Source organism: Struthio camelus, chromosome 1 (genome assembly GCF_040807025.1).
Source record: "Struthio camelus isolate bStrCam1 chromosome 1, bStrCam1.hap1, whole genome shotgun sequence".
NCBI lineage: Eukaryota > Metazoa > Chordata > Aves > Struthioniformes > Struthionidae > Struthio > Struthio camelus.
In genome coordinates, this window is record NC_090942.1 from 10,929,970 (window position 1) to 10,954,275 (window position 24,306).

The following is a 24,306-nucleotide window of genomic DNA, read 5'->3' on the forward strand; positions in this document are numbered from 1 at the left end:
AATTAAGTTTTGTTGGTGTACAACAATCTTTTCCATGCAAATTACTGAGAACAAGTATTATGCCTACTCACAACGTGGGTAAAAAATAGGTTTAGAGCCCTTTGAAAATCACTGTGTAAGGTCTGTAATATGACTGTAGTTTGCATATCAAATCTTCATTGAATTTCTCCTTTCTCCCCCAAAGATCAAAAGAAGCATATGGACTTTTATGTGTTTAACTGAGGAAAGAAGTTGATATCTCATGTCTTGTCAGCTGTAAGGAAGTGCTCTGTGCTGTTCCCCTTGCATTTGAAGTGAAAATGGCAATTTCAAACAATTTCACAGAGGAAATGAAAAGAGCAAGAAAGTACAGACGTGTTCATTTGGAGAGTGAGTGACTCTCTGATTGACATGAATGCAAGTAAAAAAAAAAAAAAACCTATGAAAAATGTTTATTGTTTTGGAACAGACCCTTTCTAAAAACTGGGTATTGGTTTTAACAGGAGAGAAATTTTTCTCTACTGAGCCTCCAAAGGAGTGAAAAGCCATGAGAAAATGAGACTGACTGGCATCTCAGTGCTGCTGCCTAGTGATTTAGAAACTAGTTTTCTGCCTGAATGCTCAGTCCCCAGAGCAAAATACTTGCAGAAAAGAAAAAGGCAAGAGTTGCATTAAAGAAAACCTGTGGTCTGTTACTCAGGAAACAGGGTATTTCCCTTCCATATACAAGACCAAATTCAGCTCATCCAACTCATGTCCTAGGTACTCCCATTGCCAGCAATGGCACATGAGGAAAGGCAGTCCAGTTTGGCTGATGCAGTTTTACTGATTGTTAGAGGTTTTCCACAGCATTTATTACTCCATTCTCAACACTGCTTATGAGACTATCTTTTATAAATATATATTTTAATATATTTTCCTTACAAAGAAGAATTCATCTGCCCCCCTGTATCTGTTGGCTATAAAGGTGGGTTCCCACACTCTGTGATTCCTCATGCAATAAAAGTGATCCCATATCAGCCTTAGCCTGTTGAGTGTAATTGCTCAGTCCAGAAGGGTCCGCAAGAACAGTCACAAGAAAATATTTCTTTGCACAGGACAAGCTACAAAACATTGTCTTATATCACCATCTGCATCCTACAAGAAGATGACATTAAAGATTCTGTATTCATAATACAGTAATCTAATATTAGTGCACTGTGTTAGTGTGCGTCTTTTGGAATTAGGTTTCATTTACAGGTACTTTTAAAGATAGTAATAAATTACTAAAAGATCTTTCATCAATGATAATTGATCGTTGTAGATTCTTTGAAGCCAATCAGATTTTTAAAATAATGAAATACAGAAATTTCTAACTGTACCTTTTAGTATATTTCTAACCACAAATAGCACATGCTGTAGCACCAAGTAGCAAATAGCAACCTGTTACAAGTAGAACTGCTCCATTACAATTGCAATTTGTGTTGGAAGCTGGGGGCAAGAGGATGTTGCATTTTGGGAGTTTTTTTGTACAGGAAAGATCCCTGATGTGGGAGTTGGAACACAGCTAGCTACAGTGCAAGCTTCACCTTCCCCCTCCATCACTGCTTTGTTAATCTACATCAGTCCTCGTCTAAAATTACCTCACTTGAGAAGGGAAGAGTGATTTGTGTCCCTCCAGTGTTTGACATCTTTTCTAGATACAAATGATCTATTCCCATAATAATTATTTAGCATGTTTTGGGACATCAGCGTGCATCTTTTCAACTGCTGCTAATCTTGAGTTTGCTGAACAAGTTTATTGACTACATGATCCTTATTTGAAGAAAAAAACCTATTGTTTTTATTGATTTTCTGGTACTTAGGGCACTACCAACTTTCTGCTGACATTTCAAATCTAGTGGAAGTCAGCATCAGGTGCTTAAGAAAACCTTACACTGAGGAGGCTTTGTTTCTCTAGAGTGTAGAACAGGCTTTTCTCTCTGCTGTAGAGTCTGCAGAGGATTCTGGCAGAGGAGCGTCTTCAGCTATGATGCACTTTACCTTTGCTTTTTCATAGCGTCTAGGGCATCATCATGGAGTTTAATGTTGTAATGCCTACCATATAGGTAGTCTAACATGACTGTTTATATATCCTAGACAATCTAGTGGTGGCAAACTCTAATAAGCATGCTGTCGTTTCAATTATACTTGATTCGTGCACACACATATTGTGCACGTCATTTCCTTTTCTTCCCTCTTCTGTCAAGAACTATACATTAATTATAGGTGCAGTGCTAAAAAAGAATGCTAGTTTGACATTTCTAAAGACAGCAGAGGAACAAGTTTATGTTTGCTTATGTGGCACCTCAGATCACAGAAAATCCTAAATTGTGGAACATTATAAGAGTAGGGAATAAGGAAGGTTATATATTTACTACTAAAATCCAGCGTAGTCAAGACAACTCCTATATGGAGTTGCAAACCCAAGATGAGTCCTTTGAGCTAATGAAGCTAATACCCAAGAATAGCTGGGTGAATACAGAGAAAGGAGTATACAAGAACAGCACCACATTGTAGTCAAACAAATTCAGGTGAGAAGAGTAGGTAAAAGATGAAAAACGTTCCAAAAAGACTGGATAACAAGAATCATGCAGACTCTTCACCAGTGGAAAGTCATCACGGATCCCCTGAGTCATTCAGTCCCCCAGTATAAACTAGCTTTTAAAAACAAATAAGAAGCAATGGAATGTACGAGCGTTTGCTAGTGCTTGACTGGTCTCATCAGCAATGCCATCAAATTAGCAGAGACAAAAATTATTAGAAAAAGTATCCTAGTATCAAGACTCAATAGGAATAGGATGGTCATCTAAAAGGAATTATTCCAAAGTCACCACACAATTTAACAAGGGTGACAAGCTTTTATCCAGATGACCTCTGAAAATTAAAACTCAGGAAATAGTGCAAGTCAAGACTAACGTGTCCTCGTGCAGGAAGCACCAAAAATACAGAGAGAGGGCTAGACAGCCCAAGTTAGTCCTTTCTACATCTAATTCTTTGATAAAAAGAATAGAATTTAGTGTTGATGAGTTCTACCTAATCTTTGTACCTTGGTAGTTAACAAATTCAAAGAAAATATAAAAATTAAGTTCAGCTGCTACTGTTAATTTCATCTGCTAAAATATTGCAGTTGAGCTTCCCTTAAATCTACCCATGCTGTTCCCTAGTAACATGCTGATGTAACTGATGATGAGAATATCCAGGAAGAAAAGTAAGCACAATTTTTTGAAGTACTAAAATATCATAATTATTTTTTCCTATCTCAATATAAATATCAAGTAAAAATAATTAAGTCTGTAGTCCGTCATCTGTCCTCTAGTGAGAATAACAACTGAGAACTAGAGGCTATCAATATTTTTTCAAAAGCAAGTGGTACATCTCCCTGCAGTATCTTATCAGTCTGAGCTTTTTTATATGTGGATAGAAAAAAGATGGGTTTTTTTCAGTAAAATGCCTTATAAATTGACACTGGGATTTATTCCTGAGCAACATATCTGGTATACCAAAATAATTATTCTTTAAAGTATACCTTCTAATGAGTGTGTTATTAATAGCTGTTCCCCAATACCAGTGACCATCTGTGATTGTTCCACCATCTGTGATTGGTATTCAGTTTGGGAGGGGGATATAACTGTGGTGGTAATGGACTGAATATACAATATAAATTAGTAGCCAACTAGACCTATTGATGATTAATTCGTTTTTGATTATAACTACATACTGAGCAAGAGAAAATTAGTTTCTTTGATCTGCTGGCACAACATGGATTTGGGAAATGGCCACAAGAAGTTGAAAACAAAATTAAATTACTTCTTTTATTGAAATCTGAAACATGCAAAAGTTGATGGAATTTAGATGAAGAGGATGAATGAGCTTAAATGGCACTTGAAAAGGTAGCAAATATTTATTTAAAGATCCATGACAAATAACATGTTGATTATTGTGATTTGCTAAGGTTAACTAAAAGGAGAAGAGGGTTGTCAACACTTCTTAAAAAATTTTACAATTTTTTGACAACATATTAGAATAAACTAGGGAAAGTACAGGGTTTTTTTCTTATCCTAATTAGAATTAGAATCCTGCTGACTTCTTATCTGACTGAAGTAGTGTTTGTTTCAGAAGAAATAAATTAGTAACAGTTAGTGCTAGATAAAGTGTTATGCTTTTGTTGTGCCTGCAGAGCTAGAAGAGTCAAGTTGGTATTTAATATTCTTTTTACTCCCTTATTAAACTGTGCTAGTGTTCCTGTGTTTCACTGTCAAGGTTGCTGCGATCTATAATGGCTAAGGTGATTATTTCTAGAGTATGTGTATGGTCAAGTCTTTTATCCTTTATTGAAGAAAAATCCATCAGAAGCTATTGGGAATGCATGATAAAATTTCAAAATCATTCAAGTCCTGCTTCTTAATTTATGCCTACATTCTGTGGGAGCCTACTTCAAGCTAATATGAATCTTTCAAAAACCCTAGTAATTTAGGGTGTGATTTAGATTGCATCTAGGCAGTTCCGTTGCTTGCCTCCCTAGTTGATGAAGAGAGACAGACACCTCCAAAAAATGACTCATGAGCCTTCTCTTAGAAGAGGATGAATCACTGTCCGACCATGAATTCTGAGGAACTGGACATCTTGCCTTAACTAGATTCCTCATTTTTATACTGCTTAACTTTTTAAAGTTTTAAACTGTAGCTTTGGAACTGGCATTTCTCTCTTCATTTAGAAGAGAAAATGATGGACTCAAGAAAGATCACACCTAGGTTATCGGTTTTGTAAAGAACAAAAATTTTCCTGGAAAAAAATATGTGTGCCAGCAGAGGTAAGGCAAAAATGGCAAGGAGGACTGAAGGGTACTGAGGACTACCTGTTGTACCAAGTATGTAGAACCAGAAAGTTCTGCTTTGTTGACTGGATTTCAGAAAAAGTTACAGATGCTCAGTATGCACTCAATGTCTGGCACAGAGATTTCTATTGCATTGTATAGACAATATTATGTATGTATCTATATATGTATTTGTATAAATAAAATACATAATATTAAATGTTATGTAGAAATAAGTTGTGTAGGCTTATATTCTCCCCTCACACACACGCACACACACTCTCTCTCTCTCTCTATATATATGTGCTTGTGTATAAGTATATGAGATAAAGTAAACTTTTGAATTACAATCTTCAATTCAATTTCAAGTATATAAAGTAAAATTTTTAATGTTAGGCTAAACAAAGTCCTAGTCAGTGCCTCTTCTGTTTTGGATCAGATGATAACTTATCTTCCTGACCTTTAATAGACTGCAGCATTTTCTTCATGCCATTTACTGCTGCTTATTCACAGATACCTCAAGCCTCCTCTGCATCAGAGAAAGTATGTGGTTAAGATATAAATCCATACCATGAGAAACTTGTAAACAGCTTGTGATTTATTAGAGAACAAGCCTCCAGGATAGTGATTCAGTCTTACTTCTTTTATTTCAGACAAAAAGTTCTTCAAGCATAACTCCGTCAGGCACTCAGAAGAAGGTGAAGAGGACTCTGCCCAACCCACCTCCAGAGGAAGCAACAGCAGGAACTCAGTCGCCCTATACCTCTGTGGGGTCAGTTTCACGCAGAAGGATTTGTCGGACCAACACTATGGCCAGAGCCAAAATTCTTCAAGATATAGACAGGGAACTGGATTTGGTCGAACGGGAATCAGCCAAGCTTAGGAAGAAGCAAGCAGAGCTAGATGAGGAGGAAAAAGAAATAGATGCCAAACTGAGATACTTGGAAATGGGCATCAATAGGAGGAAAGAAGCCTTATTAAAAGAAAGAGAAAAGAGAGAGCGTGCCTATCTCCAAGGGGTAGCAGAAGAACGTGACTATATGTCAGACAGTGAAGTTAATAATGCCAGATCAACCAGAATAGAAACTCAGCATGGTTTGGAAAGACCACGTACTGCACCCCAAACAGAATTTAATCAATTTATGCCACCACAAACCCAGCCAGAAACACAGTTTGCCCCTGCTACAAGTCCATATACTCAGTATCAGTATTCATCTCCTGCCCTGCCTACTCAAGCACCAACTCAGTTTACACAACAATCCCATTACCAACAACAACAGCCTTTATATCACCAGCAGGTTTCACCTTATCAAACTCAGACAGCTTTCCAAACAGGAGCTACTATGTCGTTTACTCCACAGGCTCAACCTCCACCAACTCAACAGCCATCATATCAACTCCCATCACAGATGATGGTGATACAGCCAAAGCCAAGGCAAACTACGTTATATTTGGAGCCTAAGATAACCACAAACTATGATGTGATTCGAAATCAGCCTCTCATGATAGCTCCAGTTTCAACTGACAATAATTATGCAGTTTCCCAGCTGGGCAGTAAATACACTACCTTGGACTTACGGATGGGACTAGATGAAAGAAACAGCATGGCAAGCAGTCCAATATCAAGCATATCTGCAGATTCATTCTATGCAGATATAGACCACCACCATACACCACGAAATTATGTACTGATTGATGATATAGGAGAACTTACTAAAGGAACAGGAGCGCTCGGTTCCACTTTTAGTCTCCATGAAAAAGATCTGACCAAAACAGATCGACTGCTTCGCACGACAGAGGCCAGGAGAGCACAAGAAGTGTCAGACTTCCTAGCACCACTGCAGACTTCTTCTAGATTACATTCCTATGTTAAAGCTGATGAAGACCCAATGGAGGACCCTTATGAGCTCAAACTTCTCAAACATCAGATAAAGCAAGAGTTTCGTAGAGGTGCAGAAAGTCTTGATCACCTTGCTGGCCTGTCACAGTATTACCATGCAGATAGCAGCTACAGGCATTTTCCCAAATCTGAGAAATATAGCATAGGTAGGCTTACCCTAGAGAAACAGGCTGCTAAGCAGCTCCCAGCAGCCCTCCTTTACCAGAAGCAGTCAAAGCACAAGAAAGCTTTGATAGACCCCAAACTAACTAAGTTTTCACCTATCCAAGAAAGCAGAGACCTTGAGCCTGATTATTCAAGCTATATGACTTCTAGCACTTCATCACTTGGTGGAATTACTACTAGGGCAAGGCTTCTTCAGGATGATATCACTTTTGGCCTTAGAAAAAATATCACCGACCAACAGAAATACATGGGGCCAACACTGACTTCATCCATTGGAGCAAGCCTTGGGACTGCCCTGGGTCCAACAATGAGATCCACATTGCAAGATGAAGCTGATAAGTCTTATAGCAGTGGTAGTAGATCTAGGCCCTCATCCAGACCATCCTCAGTTTATGGACTTGATTTATCATTAAAAAGGGATTCTTCCAGCTCTTCTTTAAGACTGAAAGCCCAAGAAGCTGAACCCTTAGATGTTTCCTTTAGTCATGCAGCACCTTCTGGAAGAACTAAACCTACCAGTCTACCTATTAGCCAAAGCAGGGGAAGGATCCCGATAGTAGCACAGAACTCGGAGGAAGAGAGCCCACTAAGTCCCGTTGGTCAGCCAATGGGAATGGCAAGAGCAGCGGCTGGACCCTTGCCACCAATATCTGCAGATACCAGGGACCAGTTTGGATCAAGCCATTCATTACCAGAGGTCCAGCAACATATGAGGGAAGAGTCACGGACTCGAGGCTATGATCGAGATATAGCCTTCATCATGGATGACTTCCAGCATGCCATGTCAGACAGTGAAGGTAAATTAGGCCTCAGACTGATATCTTACTATCACAACACAAATCCTCATTTCTATGCATGTGTCTAATTTTTATCATACTACAAAGACTTGTTCTTCTTTCTGTTTCTTGGTGCATCTTATGTGTATCTACCATTTTGGTATTTGATTTGTTTTTTGATATTTTTTATTTAATTCTAACAGCAATTGTCTGGATGGTGTTCAGCTACTCTAGCATGCTCCCTGTATTGTTGTTGATTTGCTTTCCTTTTTGTTTGCTTGTGCATTTCTTTTTATTTGTTGGTGTCTACTTTTTTAAAGATGCTATAGAGACTATTCCATGTATAATACATGTCCTGCCATCCCTCCATCAGTCTCTGTGTGGAGCATTCTCCAGTGACTGTGAGTCGTTGAACTCATTTGCAATAGTTTTTGTTGGGATTTGGAAAATAATTCCCAAATCCTCCAAAAAACTCTAGTACTAAATTTTATTTGCATGAAATGTCATTATAGAATTTAAGAACTGATAATTCCGTCTCCTGATGCACCACTTTAGAGCTATGTTTGTATGGAAATAGTATGTTCATTAAGTACATATTGTATGTTAGAACCATTTAGAGTTTAACATGATAGCAAAATAACATTCTACATATAGTTTGTTAAAAGCATCCTGTCACGTGGACTTCTGTGCATTCAGAATTGTGATGATGTAAGATAAATTGTCATTTGGATGGTGCGAGACAACCTCATCCTTCAATAAACTTGCATAAAGTATACTACTTCTGCTGGTGGATTATGCAACATAGCTGGTTTTACGTGCACCCCGTACAGTACCTCTGCCAAATAAGCACAAGAGTTTATCTCACTTAGGTTCATGAAAGGAACCTTTCTGATGTATTATAAATGGTGCAATTAAAAAATGTTTCTTCTAATAAGTACAGCAGAATGATAAAGCTTATGTTAATTATGTACCAGTTTGTTTGACTCAGTTCAGAGTTAATATATTCTAAATTGTTTAAAGACGGTTTGAAAGAAAATGAAATTAATATGTTCAAATTGTATGTGCTTCCTTCACTCTTTCTTATGTGTATTTACTGCACAATAAAAGAGACTTTGCATGCGCTATATTGTCTGTAAATGGCAATGATTGTCTCAAAAGACATATTTGCATGATTATGAAGTAGTATGGTTTATTTTTCAGGTTTACATTAACATCAACATTATTGCATTATTTCTTTTTTACGTAAGCTGAGTCTTTCATGTGGGTTAGAAAATGAAACCTATTTACTTTCCTGATACTGCAATATATTATGAGGTTTTGTTCTGTAAGTCCTTTTCGTATTTCTTCGATGTTTACAATCCGTTCATGAAGTGTGTACTTCAGAGGAATTTCAGGATCGTCAGCTTTTTTAATTTTTATCACAAGTTTAAGTGTTTTTACTGTTCTTCTTAAATTCTTAGCACGCAGAGTCCTCTAATTGAGATGGCAGTTTAAGGGGCCCCTGGGTTCTAACTGGTATCATTCTTTTGTTTTTTAAGTAGGTGTTGTCCTGTCTAGACCTGACTTATGTACTTTAAGGGTCGTTACAGGGTTACGTTGTGAAGACACGGGATATTCCTCCTGAAAACTAAGAAGAATCAACCTGGACCCCAAAATACAAAAAGCCTATTTGGTTCTATTTTACCACATATTTACAAACAGCTCATAGGATTTTACATTTCTGCTCTACAGTGCTTTATTTTTCTGTTATATATTTATATAAGGTATATATATTACTTGTTTGGTTGCACGTATTTTGTTTTTGAACTATTGTCTGATTAGATACACTCATTCAAAAGTATTCCCACTCAATTCACAGAGTCTTGATTTGATTGACATGCCCCTGAACACCAGTGATTTCCCTTTTAATAATATTTTTTCCAAATTTTTCAAGCTTTTTCTTTTTTTTTTTTTTTTATTTACCAATTTGGCACTCGTGAGAACTGATAGTCCTATGTCTAGTTTTAGTCTTGCCAGTAGAGGAAAGACATTGAGGTACTTGAGTGACTCTGGCAGAGGTCCACCAAGATGGTCGGGAGCTGGAGCAGATGATCTACTCCATCATGGTGCTGGGAGAACCGAGTTTGTTCAGCCTGGAGAAGAGAGGGTGAAGGGGAGCTCTTATTCCTGTCCACAATTGCCTAACAAGACGATATGGAGAAGACAGAACTAGGTTCACAGACAACTATTGGTTCTCTGATCTTTACTGAGCTCTGCAACCTGGAGTCCAGTGTCACCTTTTTCAAGTGTGTGCTGTTAACAGCATGAGACCTTATGCACTTCAGTGGGAGTTTTTACAGAGGGAATAATTCGCTGCATTGGTTAGATTTAGAAACAAGGTCATAGCCTCTACAACCATCAGTGCTTCATCTTGAGTGTTCTCAGGTTCCATCTAAAACAAGTCGCAAGAAATCAAGCCAAAACCAATTCTGTGTATGTACATATGTGTGTGGTGTGTGCCTGTATACACATACATGCATACTTTCTTTTTATTTCATAAGAAATACATAGATTCATCCTAGTTTTGACAAAAAATGTAGGCTGGTCTGACCTGCGATACGGAATTGTACACATGTGCTAGCTTTTCGGAACCAGAAATGCAGCAAAAGTTGTCTCAGATGAGACAGGAAGACACTAAATTTCATATTTTCTCCTCTTCATCCAAGGACACAGATTATCGCAGTCAGTATTAGTACCTGGGATCAGGAGAATACCTTAGGTTCTTAATGTAAGCCTCAATCAGAAGTTCTGCTGGGATGAGTTATGAAACAGCCTGGTACATGCAGGCGGTCAGTCAGTTAGCACGAATGTGCAAAACATAAAGGGTTTGCCTGTTAGATCGTAACAGTTTATAAAGAGCAGTTGATCAGTAACTGTAAGTACTAGTCGGAGAAGATTCAACTTTTAATAAAGTTTCTTTTGCTTCTTCTGTGCTGGTCTAAATAATGTTTTCAAACCATTTTGTGTTAGATTTAATTTGTGTACACGTAGGAAGGGATAGACTGCATAACATCTGGACCAAGATTAAGATTTGTCCAAAAGCGGACTGTAATATGTGATGGCTTCTTACCACATAGACAATATTCTTTTTAAAAAGTCATGCATATATATTAGTCATATTTTAGAGAAAGTTAGTGAAATGGACATGAAAAAAATCAACTTTTCCATACAGCTTTTTTCTAGTCATTTGTTAAACCAATTAAATCATGTTCACTTTAACGAATGACTAGACAAAATTATGTATCCTACCAGTTTGCACTTTAAAAATCTCTTCTGTGTCATGGAACAATTGAATTCACTGCTGTTATTAGAGCAACAATTGACCTTATTTTAGGTTTGCAATTTTCAGGTGTTTTTGCTGAAACAAATACTTTCTTTTAATTTTAAATTTATCTCACTTGCTAAACACAGAATTCAAACTTTCAATAGTATTCTAATTAGCTGCATATTACTTTTCAGTGATGGGCCATATAGAGGAAAATCTCTGTGTCCCATAGTGCAAATATTGTTGAACACATAAGAGCTGATTCTAATCGCAATAGAACGAAATCTGTGTCAGTTGACCCAATATTCGGTAGGCATAAAGCGATGTATTTACCAAACTGATTACAATGAAACTGTGTTATTTCATCCCACAAGAGTGTCTAGCACAATAGATTTTGCACCAGTGTAAAATTATTGCAAATACAAGAAAATTAAGTCTCTGAAGTTATTGCATGAAGACCATTCTGGTTAACTTTCCATGCACAAAGAAAGTGCATACTGCAAAATCAGTGACTGGAGTTCAAAATGAGAACACCTGCAGTATTTCTACTTAGGAGTACAAAGAATGTAGATCAGTTTTGCTTCATTTCTTCATTTCATAAACCAGACTCAGTTTTCATATAAGTAGTTCTAGAGATCTCCAAAATGTTTTCAGAAATATGTGATTCATAAGTTTAGGAGTTTATTTGGGGGGTTAGCGTTTGTGGGTTTTTCTTCTAGCCTACTAAAATATATCTACTTTTACTGATTTTTCATCAGACATTTCAGAAGTGTGTGACATCAGCAGTGTACTTCTGAGCTACCAGAAGGAAGGAAATGATTGTAGCATTAAGCAGCGGGCTTCTCCTGTTATTTAATATCCATAGTTTAATATCCACTTGGACAGAATCTTCTCACTCTGCTTTGTCACTTATAGCTAAATTATGCCTGAGTTCAATGTCTCCGGTCTTGCCTGTAACTTTGCTTTAGCTGCATGGCCGATTAATAACCACTATGCATGTTTGCTATGCGCAATGCACATTACTGCCCTTTGCCCAGCACTGGATCAGAACATTTGACCTGTCCTTGGTTTTCAAAGCGTATCACCTCCGTCGTGAAGAAACAGATTGGTTTGACAAGCCCAGGGATTCTCGTTTGGAGAATGGACACGGCCTCGACAGAAAGCTGCCAGAGAAGTTATCCCACTCTCGGCCGCCAAGTCAACACCAAGACCAAGTAAGCTGTGCCTGCAGTTTTATGAATGTCTGAGAGTTTGATCATGATACTGTCTGATAGTGTAGGGAATATGAGATTATTCAAATTCCAGGTAAATTTAGCTGAAGTGCTGTGCAACCTGCATTTGTCATCAGTACTTGATGATGACCTTCAGATAACTTCACTTATTTTCTGTACATTTTAGTATTAATTTTGCAAGTTGTCTTTTAATTTATGAAACATATCTGAAAGGAATTAATCCACTGACCAGTACTATATATGAATTAGATATTCCTATTTAAAAAAGATACAGTATGTTCCCATTTTACTTTATCAGCTTTATCCCATCCAAATTCAAGCCTCTTCTTTTAATAGTTTAAGGAACAGTTGCTCTTATACTACTGACACTGGTTCCCACTGTTAGTCCGAATAATCCCAACGCTCTGTGGTCAATTACCGAATACATCAGCAAGACTACGATGGTCTAAGAATTTGTTTAATTTATAGCAGTGAGAAAGAAAAATACATTATTCCATTTCCAAGCTTGTAACTTTGACATCTAATTCACCTTAGTATACAACCATATATCCTCTTTGTATTAATGAAGTTCATATATTTCATACGATATTTTTAAGTGCTTCACTTCCTTTTGAGCTATCATTTTTACTGATTGATTCAGATTATATTCTACTTCTGTGTGATGTAATGGGAGCAGTAGCAGGTATGACATGGCCCTTTTGTACTGCTTAATAGCTTAACGTGCTCGTGTTAATTCCTCAGATCACATCCAAGCAGCAATATCCTACTGTCATGTAGCCTTAGAAACTTTTTAGCTGGTGAGCATTTTCACTGACGTTTGGCAGTAGAATGTAGGTTTTATGAAGTAACTATCCATGTCTTATAGTATAAGCTATTATTTACTTTTATTTTTTTCTCTTTTGCCTATGACTCGTTTAACATGTATTGGGATTTACACAGCCTAGGTTGTACTGTCCCTACCCCTTTCTTGTTGGGAAAGAGGGCTTTACAAGATATCAGGTAGTCTTACAGGAAGCTACTCAAATAATTTACAATACAAATCAGTTTTATTGCAGGACAAAGACTGTTTTAGAGCCTTCAGAGCTCTTAATATTACTAATATATGCAATATTACAAAATACTTGCCTGTCTGAGCACTTTAATCCTCAAGAGAAAAATATATTATTCTAAAAATAAATATTTGACCACTGCAACATCATGATGTAAAATTAAGTATTTTACGTTGATAATAAAGTTTCTCCAAGAAAAGAGTTAGTAGCATATTGAGCTCTGTGAGGTGGAGGTGATCAAAGAGATATATAACTTGTAAAACGCCATAGCTTTTACCTTTGGAAATAGTTCCGTGGAATCTTACTAATAGTAATACATGTCAGATCATTGGATTTTTTTCTGTCATTTAAATAGCACTACGCTAGGACTGGTTGAAAGATGTTGATCAGATTTTTGGGGAGGAAAGTTAAGGGGGCTGAGAGTTTTTATTTTCTTGGATTTTTTTCCAGAAGGAAAATACTTTTACCTCCTGATCTACTGTGATATTCCCATGTGTAGATGGAAATAGAGATACCTCATTTACCAAAGGCAATTTTTAAGGTTTTGTAAAATTGAGGATGGAAATTGGAAGAATGAACATGTTTAGAGTAGTTCTACGTGGTGCCTTTACTAGTGTAAGTTTTGCGAGCCAAAACTTAAAGCTAGAGCAGAATAAAATTTATTTGGAAGAAGAAGTTTTATAGCAGTTTCCTCTTCATCTGTTTCAATCCAGTTTAGTTTACTGTCATTCACGCACTGATGCAAAATCATTTCAAAGTGTCTGCAGAAGAGAAAAACACCAACTCTCACCAACTTTGCATCATCTGCCTTGTTAAAATGTTGCATAGAGCTCATGTGTGCTAAATATCTTCTGTGTACATTTATTTGAGATAATAACTTAAAATTTTAATTCTCACACACGTCCAGAAATGAAATTGCTTTAAGATACAATAACAAGGGTCATACTCATTTTAAAAAGTTTCAATCATTAGTTTCATATTGAATTGCCACAGTAAAATAGTGAACAGTAGAAGTAAATCAATCAGTATTAACATCTGTATTTTTTAACATGCATTTGAAAACTAAGCAATTTTCAGGTCAATGAATTTGTTCAGCCAAAGTAAACAGTCCCTAAAGGCTTTTTCAGTCCTGTCTCTTCTACAATGATAAAATAACAGAACTCAATGTCCTATGCTGTCTGACTACTATATCTACAAGCGCAGTTGTGCACAGAGGGCTGTAGTGTTCAGGTACGATGTATTTTGGAGCCAAAAATGATAAATCATTCCTTATCCTGACCATCTGAACAAGCCTAGCATCACCTGGAGCTTTCCTTGTCACAGAGGCTCTCCAGAAATCAGTTAGGATGACAGGTTTCTCGTTAGTACAGTAATTAAGCCATTACAACTCCTTGAGTTTTCCATGCTGAGCGCAAATCAGCTGCAGAGGGAAGTGTTTGCATCAGCAGCATTAATCTGCTTGTCATATGTCAAAGTTCCCAAATTCATTTACCCACCATAAATTTCCTATTTGTATTTTCTTCTCTTTAAAAAATGTAACTATTTCACTAACCGCTGCCATATTTATATTCCAGAACAGTTTCACATGTGAAATTTCATCTTCCCTACTATAAAAAATAAAAACCATTCAGTTATGTCCCACAAAGCATATGTAATTAAAGCTCATACATAGAGCAGAACCCTGTGCTTTTGAAGTGAGAGTCGTGCGCAGCAGAATGACAACGCTGAACTTCCACGGTTCCATGGATTTCTTATAGCCCAGCAAATTAAGCTCCCATATTGTACTGTTAATATTAAAATATATTTGTTTCTATAGCAACTTCTGTGGTGCTATTCTTAAATCAAGTTAAATTGCACTGCGGTTTAGGATCTTAACAGTGATTCTGAACTGCTCGCCTGGGAAGGGGAAACGTGGTTTGAACCTAATCAGCACACAGTCTATTGCAGCCCCTTGACTTCTCTCACTGATCCCCACTGACCCCAACAGTTTAATTAGTCGCTGCCAGTTGACCAACAGCTTCTTCAAATTTCCAGGGAGCAAGATTCTTTTTATGATTATTTTTCTGTGAAAATTATTTGTATACCCTGAAATAAATTGCCTGTTTCAAACAGGATGTGAAGGAACAGTAGGAGGAGGAGCCATGGGAGTCACAGGTCATGACAAGGAGATGGACAATGGGAGTGTATTAATGGAAGATAAGTAGCCACTCAGTGAGGAATTTTAAATACACAATTTTCAATGATCAAAAGTGGCCTTTTTAAGTCCTAAATGAATTATAAAATCCCAAAGTGCATCATTAATAGCAATATATTGTCCTTATAGTTCATTTTAGGAACGATTAAGCACAAAAAGAGAAGGCTAGGGCTCTAGAGATGAAACCTTTCAAATGTTAATTCTCTGTTCCTTCAGGCCCTTAGGAAAGTACATGCTTATCTTGGCTTATGGGTCCGTACTGGTTCCCTTGAAACAACATTTAAGTCAAGCCCTTTTAAGAACGCTTTTGCTTATTTAAAAAAAGGATGAAAAAATGGAGGCCATAAGGCGCACAATGGGCTTAAAATGGGAAAATGCTATCTGTGAAAGTGATGTAAAAGGCTACCTGCAACCTTTTCTTCCACACTTGATAGTTCCATACTGCCTAGTTGTGATGGTTTTCAAATTCCCCAGGAGATTTCATTAAATTTGTAGCAAACTGTTTCTTTGGAGCCTTTTTGGGGGTTGAGGGGAGCATTTCATTTTTCACATTCTCTGGAAAAATGATGACAAATAGGGCACTTCTAAATTTAGTGTAATTGTAAAATTGTAAATTTTCAATGTCTAATCTGTTCTGAGTATATTGTTAGCAACCCCCTCACTATAAGTCAAGAGACTTTTTTCCTATGGAATGTAGCAAGCGGTTACTCATGCTTTTAGTCACCCAGCAATATTTAGTTCACTGCATGGCAGAATGACTTCTACATGGAAAATCAGAGTCCAGCACTGAGCTCAACGCAGAAGCACTGGGCACTTACTCTGGCTTGCGCTAATGGACAGGAACATTGTGTGCGTGTGTTAATTTTTTCTCATATACTTTTATCTGCAAAACACCCACATCATCAGGGATCTATAAATAGTGAGAACTCTCCACGTTTAGGATTTCTAGAGAACTTGACATTCTTGCTCCACGCAGAGGAAACGTTGCTGTTCAAAGGGACAGGATTACCTTACCTGTCGCCGTCCCCAGTGCCGGCTTCCACAGGGCTCCTGCGCTCCTGCCAGAGAACCTGTGGTATTCTGAAATTAGGCAAGATGCTCCCTACCCCATCACCCTGAGGACCCATCGTCTTTGTCCTGGACACCTAGTTCTGGTAAAATTTCTGTTGAAGATCTTCCTTATTTCCTAAAGGACTACAGCCAGGGATAACTACTGAGATTCACATTATCAGGCCCTGGTGGAAGGAGAGGTGCAGCATCATTTAAAAGCAGGGCTTACTGTGGCTGTGTTGGCCTGGTCCAAAGCCCAGTTTGTTCTGCACTTTGCCTGGAATACTAAAAGCAGAATTGCAATTTATGCTTTGTAGTCTATGTACTTAAGTAAAGCGCACTGAGGAGTTCTGCTTTTCTTGGTTGTCCTCTTTACCTGAGAGAATGCTTTTACATGTGGCAATCTATGGAATTTCTTTATCAGACAAAAAGTGTAAAGACAACAAGAGGAAAAAAAAGGAGTATTTAAACTGATTTTATGTAATAGCAGAAAACCCCAGCAAATTTATTTGCCATTCACGCCATTCTTCAGAAGAGCTTTAAGCTGAGTAATAAAATGAAACTTATGACAGGAGCTTAAGTTCCTAGAGGAAACACTTCATACTTGAACTTTCACTTAACTCACTGTAACGCAAAACCCCCAGGGGCCCGCTGAGTAATGTGCCAAAAAATGTGACCTGAGTCCCATGTCAGCCTGAAACACCACTTTAGGAGGGAACATACACTGGAGAGCTAAGATATGTATGTAATCAGAAGAGGGTGTTGTCAGCACTGAACTGCAAGAGTCATTAATAAAGCGTACGAGATGCTCCCAGAAAGACGACGAAAGGATTTCCATGGCAAGGACAGATATTAGAAGTCTGTGGGGTTTGTAGCTAACCAACAAAGTTTCGGGGCACTTCAGCCCTGAGACCTAAATCTAGGCGTGGGGAATGGCATCTTCTCCGTTCCTGCATCCTTGAAGATGAAGGCCTTCGGCGTCAGAGCCCTGATTTACACTCTTGTGGTTTTATGACTTCAGTGGAGTCCCTCTGTATTTTCACTGGGGTAACTGAGGGAATTGTCAGATTGAAGGGCCCCTTGGCATGCATGCAGGTGAGGGCAATTCACCTTTAGTGAAAAATAGAGAAAGAAGATGTGAACAAGTGGAAACTCTGAATGATTTGTGCTCTTCACTGTTTCAAATATGTAAGTAGCTTTCAAGTAAATATGGTCAGTATTGTTTAAAGTAAAACATCAAAAACAACATCGCTGTTCTTACTTGCACAATCTATTTGCAGCAACCATTGCTCTTTCCGATTTATTTTTCTGCCACTTTCAGACACATATTGTTCTGAAGGTAAATGTCTAGTGTCATATTCAATTTAAGTACTGATTCCCACTTACAATAAAAAAAAAATGGCATCCTGAATGCTAATAAGCTTTAATGCTTTTGTTCATAACTTTATGAATCACCAAGATTTATACTTATCATAAAATTCTGGAAGAGAAAGTAATGAGAAACTAATAGACTAAAGTAGGAGACTATTTTCGGCAAATTATATTTGTTTATATTTGTTTATATTATATTATATTTGTCAGCAAATTATATACTTCATGGTGTTGAATATTCTCGGATTATTATTTATTCAAAAAAGCAATCTTGCTAAAGAAAGATAAGATAGAATAATAAAAACAAATTGTGAATTGAAGTTTATGAGCTGTGACGTACCTCAGTTAAATTGAATTGCTTCCACTGAAATGGATCCCAGTTAAGGATCTGGTCCAATATGTTTATATGGCTTCCTTAGAATTTTATTACTTTTTACAATTTTGTATAATCTACATGTGACAAATAGGTTAATTTTACTGTTAAATTCCACTTACTGAATTTTTAATAGTGTCATTAAAAACATAACAATGTCCCTAACCCTTTATAGGCATAGAAGTCTCATGGCACTTTATGCACTTCTGGTAGTACTGGACCCTGTGTCTTGGCAATATTCCATGTTAACTCATCAAGCCTTCCTGCTTTCAAGTTCTGATTTATTCTGGAGTACTTTTGTTCACTGCCACATCCATGGTGTCTTTTTTGTCTAAGATTAATTATGGCCAATACTACCATTACTGTGTTACGGGAGGTTTTCAGCTTTCTAGGTGCAACATCATCCACTGAAACTGGTTTATAAGGAAAGACAGATAAACTCTTTTGCTCACCCTGGAACTGAGCTAAGCAAGTCACTTGACTTCTCTGTCTCCCCTCCCGTTCTTTGTTTGTGCTCTCTGCTAACACCATAAACTCTGTAGGCAGAGACTGATTTTGAAGTACTTAGTTCAGAAGGAGTTTAATCCCCTGAAATGCTATTTAAATAACAGTAATAGACAATTGGCAGCAGGCTGCTGATATACTCAGGCTGCTGCATATCCATGCTGATTAATATTGTCCCGTTGGCTCCTTGAATTCCCCCATGGGTCTGAGCTGCACAGTCCCGGGTCTGAGCTGCACAGTCCCATACCGTCAAGCTCTCTTCTCTCAGTCAGAGTATATTGGCTCGGGCTTGGCACTAACCCGGCAGAGGCAGAGAGGTTATGGGTTCTTCTTTATTTCTGAAAGACAAAAACCAACGACAGAAAGTGTGTGATATGTGTGAGCTGTGTTAGTTTTGTAACCCTCTACGAAGGCATTTTAGTGTGGGCATGCAGCGATCATCTCTGACAAATGGGTCATTACATGTGGTCAGTACATGGCCTCTTCAGTGCCCATTTCATAGGGCAGATGTAATTTTCCTAGCTGAAAGATTATTTTTTCAGTGCACGTTGTGGAGATAGGAGCTTTCCGCTTTGACATTGTCCAGTATCAGCCTGAGCAAATGTTGCACATGTTCCTATCAAGTATAGTCCTAAATGTTCTAGGCTGGGTCTTCAAAAAAGCCTTTACAATTTGATGAAAAGAGGCATATTAGAATATATGTTTTTGCTGAAACTAACTCATGGCTATTTACATAATTCAACCACTATTTTTTTAGGTCACTATAAAAAGTAATTCATGTGATTACAGAAATTATATATAATTTCATTCTCTTCTTGTACATCCTTGGACAAAGGATTAATATGAAGGGATGCTACAGAAGGCAGTGACGATGTTCCATTTGTCAGGAAATAAAACCAGAACTAAAACCATGTTCAGAATGAGTCTGATTTTATGGAAGCAAATATTCGTTTCCCTGCAGAAAGGTTTTGTAGTCTGACAGATATGCCTTGAAACTTGGTGAATGTCTGAATCATGAAGCTGTGATATTTCGCTGGATGAAATCTGTTTGTTTGCGTGTTTGCTTGTTGTCTTAAGTTATTATTGCAACTGATGATGTTTTATCTTATTGTGACACATGTATTTTGTGCTCCTTAGATAAATGGGAAGCCTCTGCAGTACATTTTTCCTCATGCAAGGCTGAAACTACTGAGAGATCCAAAGGATCACACAGTTTCAGGTAAACAACAGCAATCCTCTACCAGACAAAATAATTAATTTGATTAGCATGAATCATGCAAAAGATTTGCAGTATTAAAAATAGTTCCTATGTCATGTGCAACAGGAAATTCAGTGGTCATTTTAAATCTTGCTATTTGGTTATAACAGAAAGCAGCAGTGCAGAAAAAGGTCACAACATTAGTTTAAGATACACAAGCTGTATAGATAGTAAAAACAGACGGAAAGTCTGTTGTGTTCATTATACATATCAGCAGTCTGTTTTGCTGTTGCTTTTTATATAACTCTGTACTATCCATACAGGAATTTTCTATTAAATTTAAAAAGGGAATTAGGAAAACTAGGTAGGCTTATGTAGGTATTAAACATGTACAGAACTGAGAATTGGGTTCTTTCTTTGGCTTCTGGAGCTATTCTGTAGAAGTCTATAGATGTGGTTAATGGAATAAAATGCCCTTTTTTTCTGTTATATCTTCACATAGATAGATTTATCACAAGAGTTTAGATTTAGTCTCCTTTCCATAACTCTAACACAAATATACCTGTAAGTCTGATTCTGCTTGCAAAGGAGAGAACTGGTCTGTTTGTGCTTTTGGAATTGTACTTTTTCTCATGTCTAGAAGAGACTATATTGATAAGGAACTCAAAGCTTTTCTTTTTCTTGCTAGTCAATATAACACCCATTGATGATTTCAGAATGCACTAAGAACCCTTCACCTACGCGCTACAGTTTGAAAGAAGCAATCAGCCCCCCTGTTTTGTCAGCCTTTACTGCCCAAGGCCCTTACAGTCCACAGGAGTGCCTTGACATCCTAGGGCAGATTTTGTGCCCTGCAGGGTGATGAGTAACGCTGTGATCTGAGCCGCTCTCTTCCTGACGAACAAGGGAAATTATAACCACACAGCTATGTCTATAGCTCACAATTTAATGTTGCTAAAGGCTCGATTCTCCTGTTGAGAAGTTACTTACACTTGCGCAATGTAAAATGCCTATTCCAAATTTTCTGCTAGCTCATGCTGCTGGCAGCCGTGGCACTCATACCGTGCACCGGGGTAAATAACTCGTAAGGCATGAATGGAAAACCAAGGTGTAGATGGTGACTTCCCGTTTATTAATGCAGTGCTCAGCATGAGATCGCATGGGGCCGAACATTCCCTCCGGGTCCTGCTAGGGTTTTATAGCCCCTGCTGAGTTCCTTGCTGCTGTCCCTATGCTGTACAATACCTAAGTTCTAGTTGGTGTAAGCAAGCTGTTATGCCTCTACAAGCTGCAGTCAAACTTTTGGTTTGCAGTCCAGATATATCCTGGAAGAGCTGAAGAGACATGCTTATATATGATGTCTCTTTCCTTACAAGTACAAAAAGGCTCAAGCGCAGATTGAATGGAGAAGAGCCAAAGGTGGAAGAGCTTGCCAATAGGGAGGAGCCGAGGCAGAAGGAATTCTTGTCTCTCTCTCACTCCTTGTATGTCTTTGAGGTGCCATAACTCCTTGACGCTGTGTGTCTCTCCCTCCCTTTCTCTGAGTGTTTGGAGGATTAAAATACATAGAAAGTCTCATTAAAAGTGCAGTGCTTTCTGCTGAGCTCTCAACTTTCTAAATGGCCTTTCCAGGAGCCACATGCGTGAGTTTTATTTGCATTTATAAAAATTCAGTTTTAATTAACCAGTATCTGCAAACTGATAACAACAGTTTATTAACCAGACAATGATTATTAACCAGAGGCAAACTTAGAAATCTATTGCACAACAAAAGTTGCTTAAATACTGGAAAATTAAACATGTTTATATTTTTATACCACCACAGCTACATCACTACAGCAGTGAAACACAAGTAGGATTACTGAATATTAATCTAGATGCCATGGTTCATTGGTTGGCTTTTTTCTTTCTTTCTCCCTTTCTTTCCTTCCTTGCTTCCTCCCTTCCTTCATTCTTTCTTTCACTCTATTTCTCCCTCCTTGTTTCCCCCTTCTCCCCTTCCTTTCCCTCTCAACCCTTCTCCCTCTAGCCCTCTCCTATCACTTTCCTATCAAAAGTACCAAAATGAGGTGTTGAATCATTTAATTTAAGTGTTTGTCTTATACTTGTTGCACAGACACAGAAGAGTATATGGTATTAAAAAAATAGTTACTGCTCATGTGAGGAGTCAGATCTCTCAAGAGAACAGTCAGTCGCTGTCCAGGAGTGACAGGAGTCTCTGTTGCAAGCATCCCTGCAACAGTGTCTTCAGCTGTATCAGATGAGACTCCCTGAACTGCTGTTTAGCTGAATTCTTACCATCCAGGTGGCCTGTGGTCTTACGTGACCAATATAGCATGTGTGATCCATCTTTTTAGATTATCTTACACTATGTACAGAACATCTCCTAAGTGCCTTAACTATGCACAAAAGATGGTCCTATGTGGCCATTTCTGCATATGGAAGAACAGTTTCTACTAACTATATGAAATTATCTTTTTGGTTTGGTCAGGTTTACAGCAGGAGCTGCTTGGGGAAATCTGTGGGAATGCCAGATTCTCCACTCAGGCAATTAATCAGCACATCTGCATCTGTAGCATACAAGTAGCATATCTCAGCTGGTCTATGCACAGCAGGAGCTACCTGGGGAAATCTCCAGAACGATACACTTGGAGCGTTCCTGCAACAGTTAGTTGCTGCTTTGCTGTGAAGCTGCCCAGCAGTTCAGTCCATCATCTTGGCTCATGTCAGTTTGTATGTGCAGAGACTAGCAAGGAAGTTCCTGGGCTAGTCCAGGCTTTAATGATTAAGTGAGCTGGGCATGTGAACAGGCATAGTCCTGATACCCGGCTGTACCACAACTGTAACTATAGGAAAAACTTGAATTTCATCCTTGTATCACCATTATAATTTAAATTCCTTGCAACTTGCGACATACTCACCATAGTGGAGGCTACTGCCTGTTTGGGCATCCAGAAAATGTCACGTTATGAATATTAACAAAAAAATAGTCCCAGTTCCTTTAAAATTCATATTTTGTGCATAATCATTCTGCTTATTTGTTTCTGTGCTTAATAAAAACTGGCTCCAAGATATCTGCAAACCAAGATACTATGCCTTTGATGCATAGTCTTGTATAATCTGCATAATCTGGCCTTTTACACACAAAAGTATTTACCACCAATTTTAGTATGTGAATGAGGTGTTTAAGGAATGAGGAACTGGGCCAAAATTGTGATGGCAGGAGAATAGTAGCGCTGAATGAAAAATAAATGTGCACTTGCTAGCTGGCCTCTCTCGAGGCTTCTTTTCTTCCTTTAGCATGATGCCATTATCAAGAACTCGCAGCTCTTCTTTTCATGATATGCAGCATCGCCATCCTCAAGCAATACTGATAGATAGGAGGGAGTTGCCAAGGGTTTTCTCTGCAAAGATTCATTAATAATTCACACATTTTTTTATAGAATTGGCATCAAGGTTCTGCTCAGGTGCCAAAGCAATGATGGCAGAGATCAGTGAGTGATAATGTAACAATATTTAATGCTCCAGAAACTCACTGTTTGTTTTCAGTGAGAATCTCTTGTGTCTTTTGAATTCTTCAGTGCAACCAGCATAAGCACTGTTTTATTCTGCCAGTATTTTCTCTGCTGGTTTTTAACGTGGCATAGTTATATTTGATAAAGGAGGACATGGCTATCTAAGGCAACAAAAACTTTGGCAATGCCTATAGGAAATGTTGCAAAGGGAAAAATGCATGTTTTCTTCTTCCTGATCAGAAAGCTGTTTAGACACGCCAGAAGAAAAATCCAACAAGGTAGATAAAGCTCAGTATGTCTATAGGAACATTGAGTGCATCTAAGTCAAAGGTAATTCTTATTGCTGCCTTGCCTCCCTTGGGACTGAATCACAAATAACTCTGCTCTTTCCAAATGTAGGATATTTTGTGTATCCAGTAAGCAAAGTGTCGGTGTGAGCTGCCAGACTGTCTATGTTATGGAATATCCTCTCCCATACTGCTGCAAGAGAAAGAAGCAGACAGAGAAGCAATTCAGAAAAGGCTGTGAAGTGCATAGTAGGGTAGAGAAGAGTATTAAGGTCTTAGCTGAAGGCTGTGTCCCTCATCTTCACTTTAGCAGTGAGATGTTAGTGAAACTGCTAAGATGGCAAGGTGGCTGTAACAGCACACACACATCAGAGATGCCTCATACTCTTCATAGGAGATATTAATTCCTGTACCCTGCACCACACCTCTGCAGCATGCCAGCTCATGGTGCACTTATTCAGGGAGAAATGAAGAGAATTAGAAGAGTTTTCTTGTGTCAAGCCTGCACAGCTGTAGTCTCTAAATAAATAACTCTATATATTTAGGATTGTTTTACCCACGTGTTCAGTTGTTGC

At 38.0% G+C, this 24,306-nt stretch overlaps 1 protein-coding gene across 11 annotated transcripts in view; it reads left to right on the top strand.

Annotated features, from left to right (window-relative positions):
- The window catches only part of PCLO (piccolo presynaptic cytomatrix protein), a 378,473-nt gene that overhangs the window by 209,169 nt on the left and 144,998 nt on the right, over positions 1 to 24,306 (top strand). For all 11 annotated transcript variants that reach the window (XR_011136587.1, XR_011136588.1, XM_068921841.1 and 8 more), the window contains exons 7-9: positions 5,467 to 7,675; positions 12,036 to 12,172; positions 19,869 to 19,950. Coding sequence is in view for 9 of the 11 variants with exons in the window: in XM_068921841.1 (XP_068777942.1) it covers positions 5,467 to 7,675; positions 12,036 to 12,172; positions 19,869 to 19,950 (2,428 nt within the window). In the remaining 2 variants the exon portion in view is untranslated. The remainder of the gene's footprint in view (positions 1 to 5,466; positions 7,676 to 12,035; positions 12,173 to 19,868; positions 19,951 to 24,306) is intronic.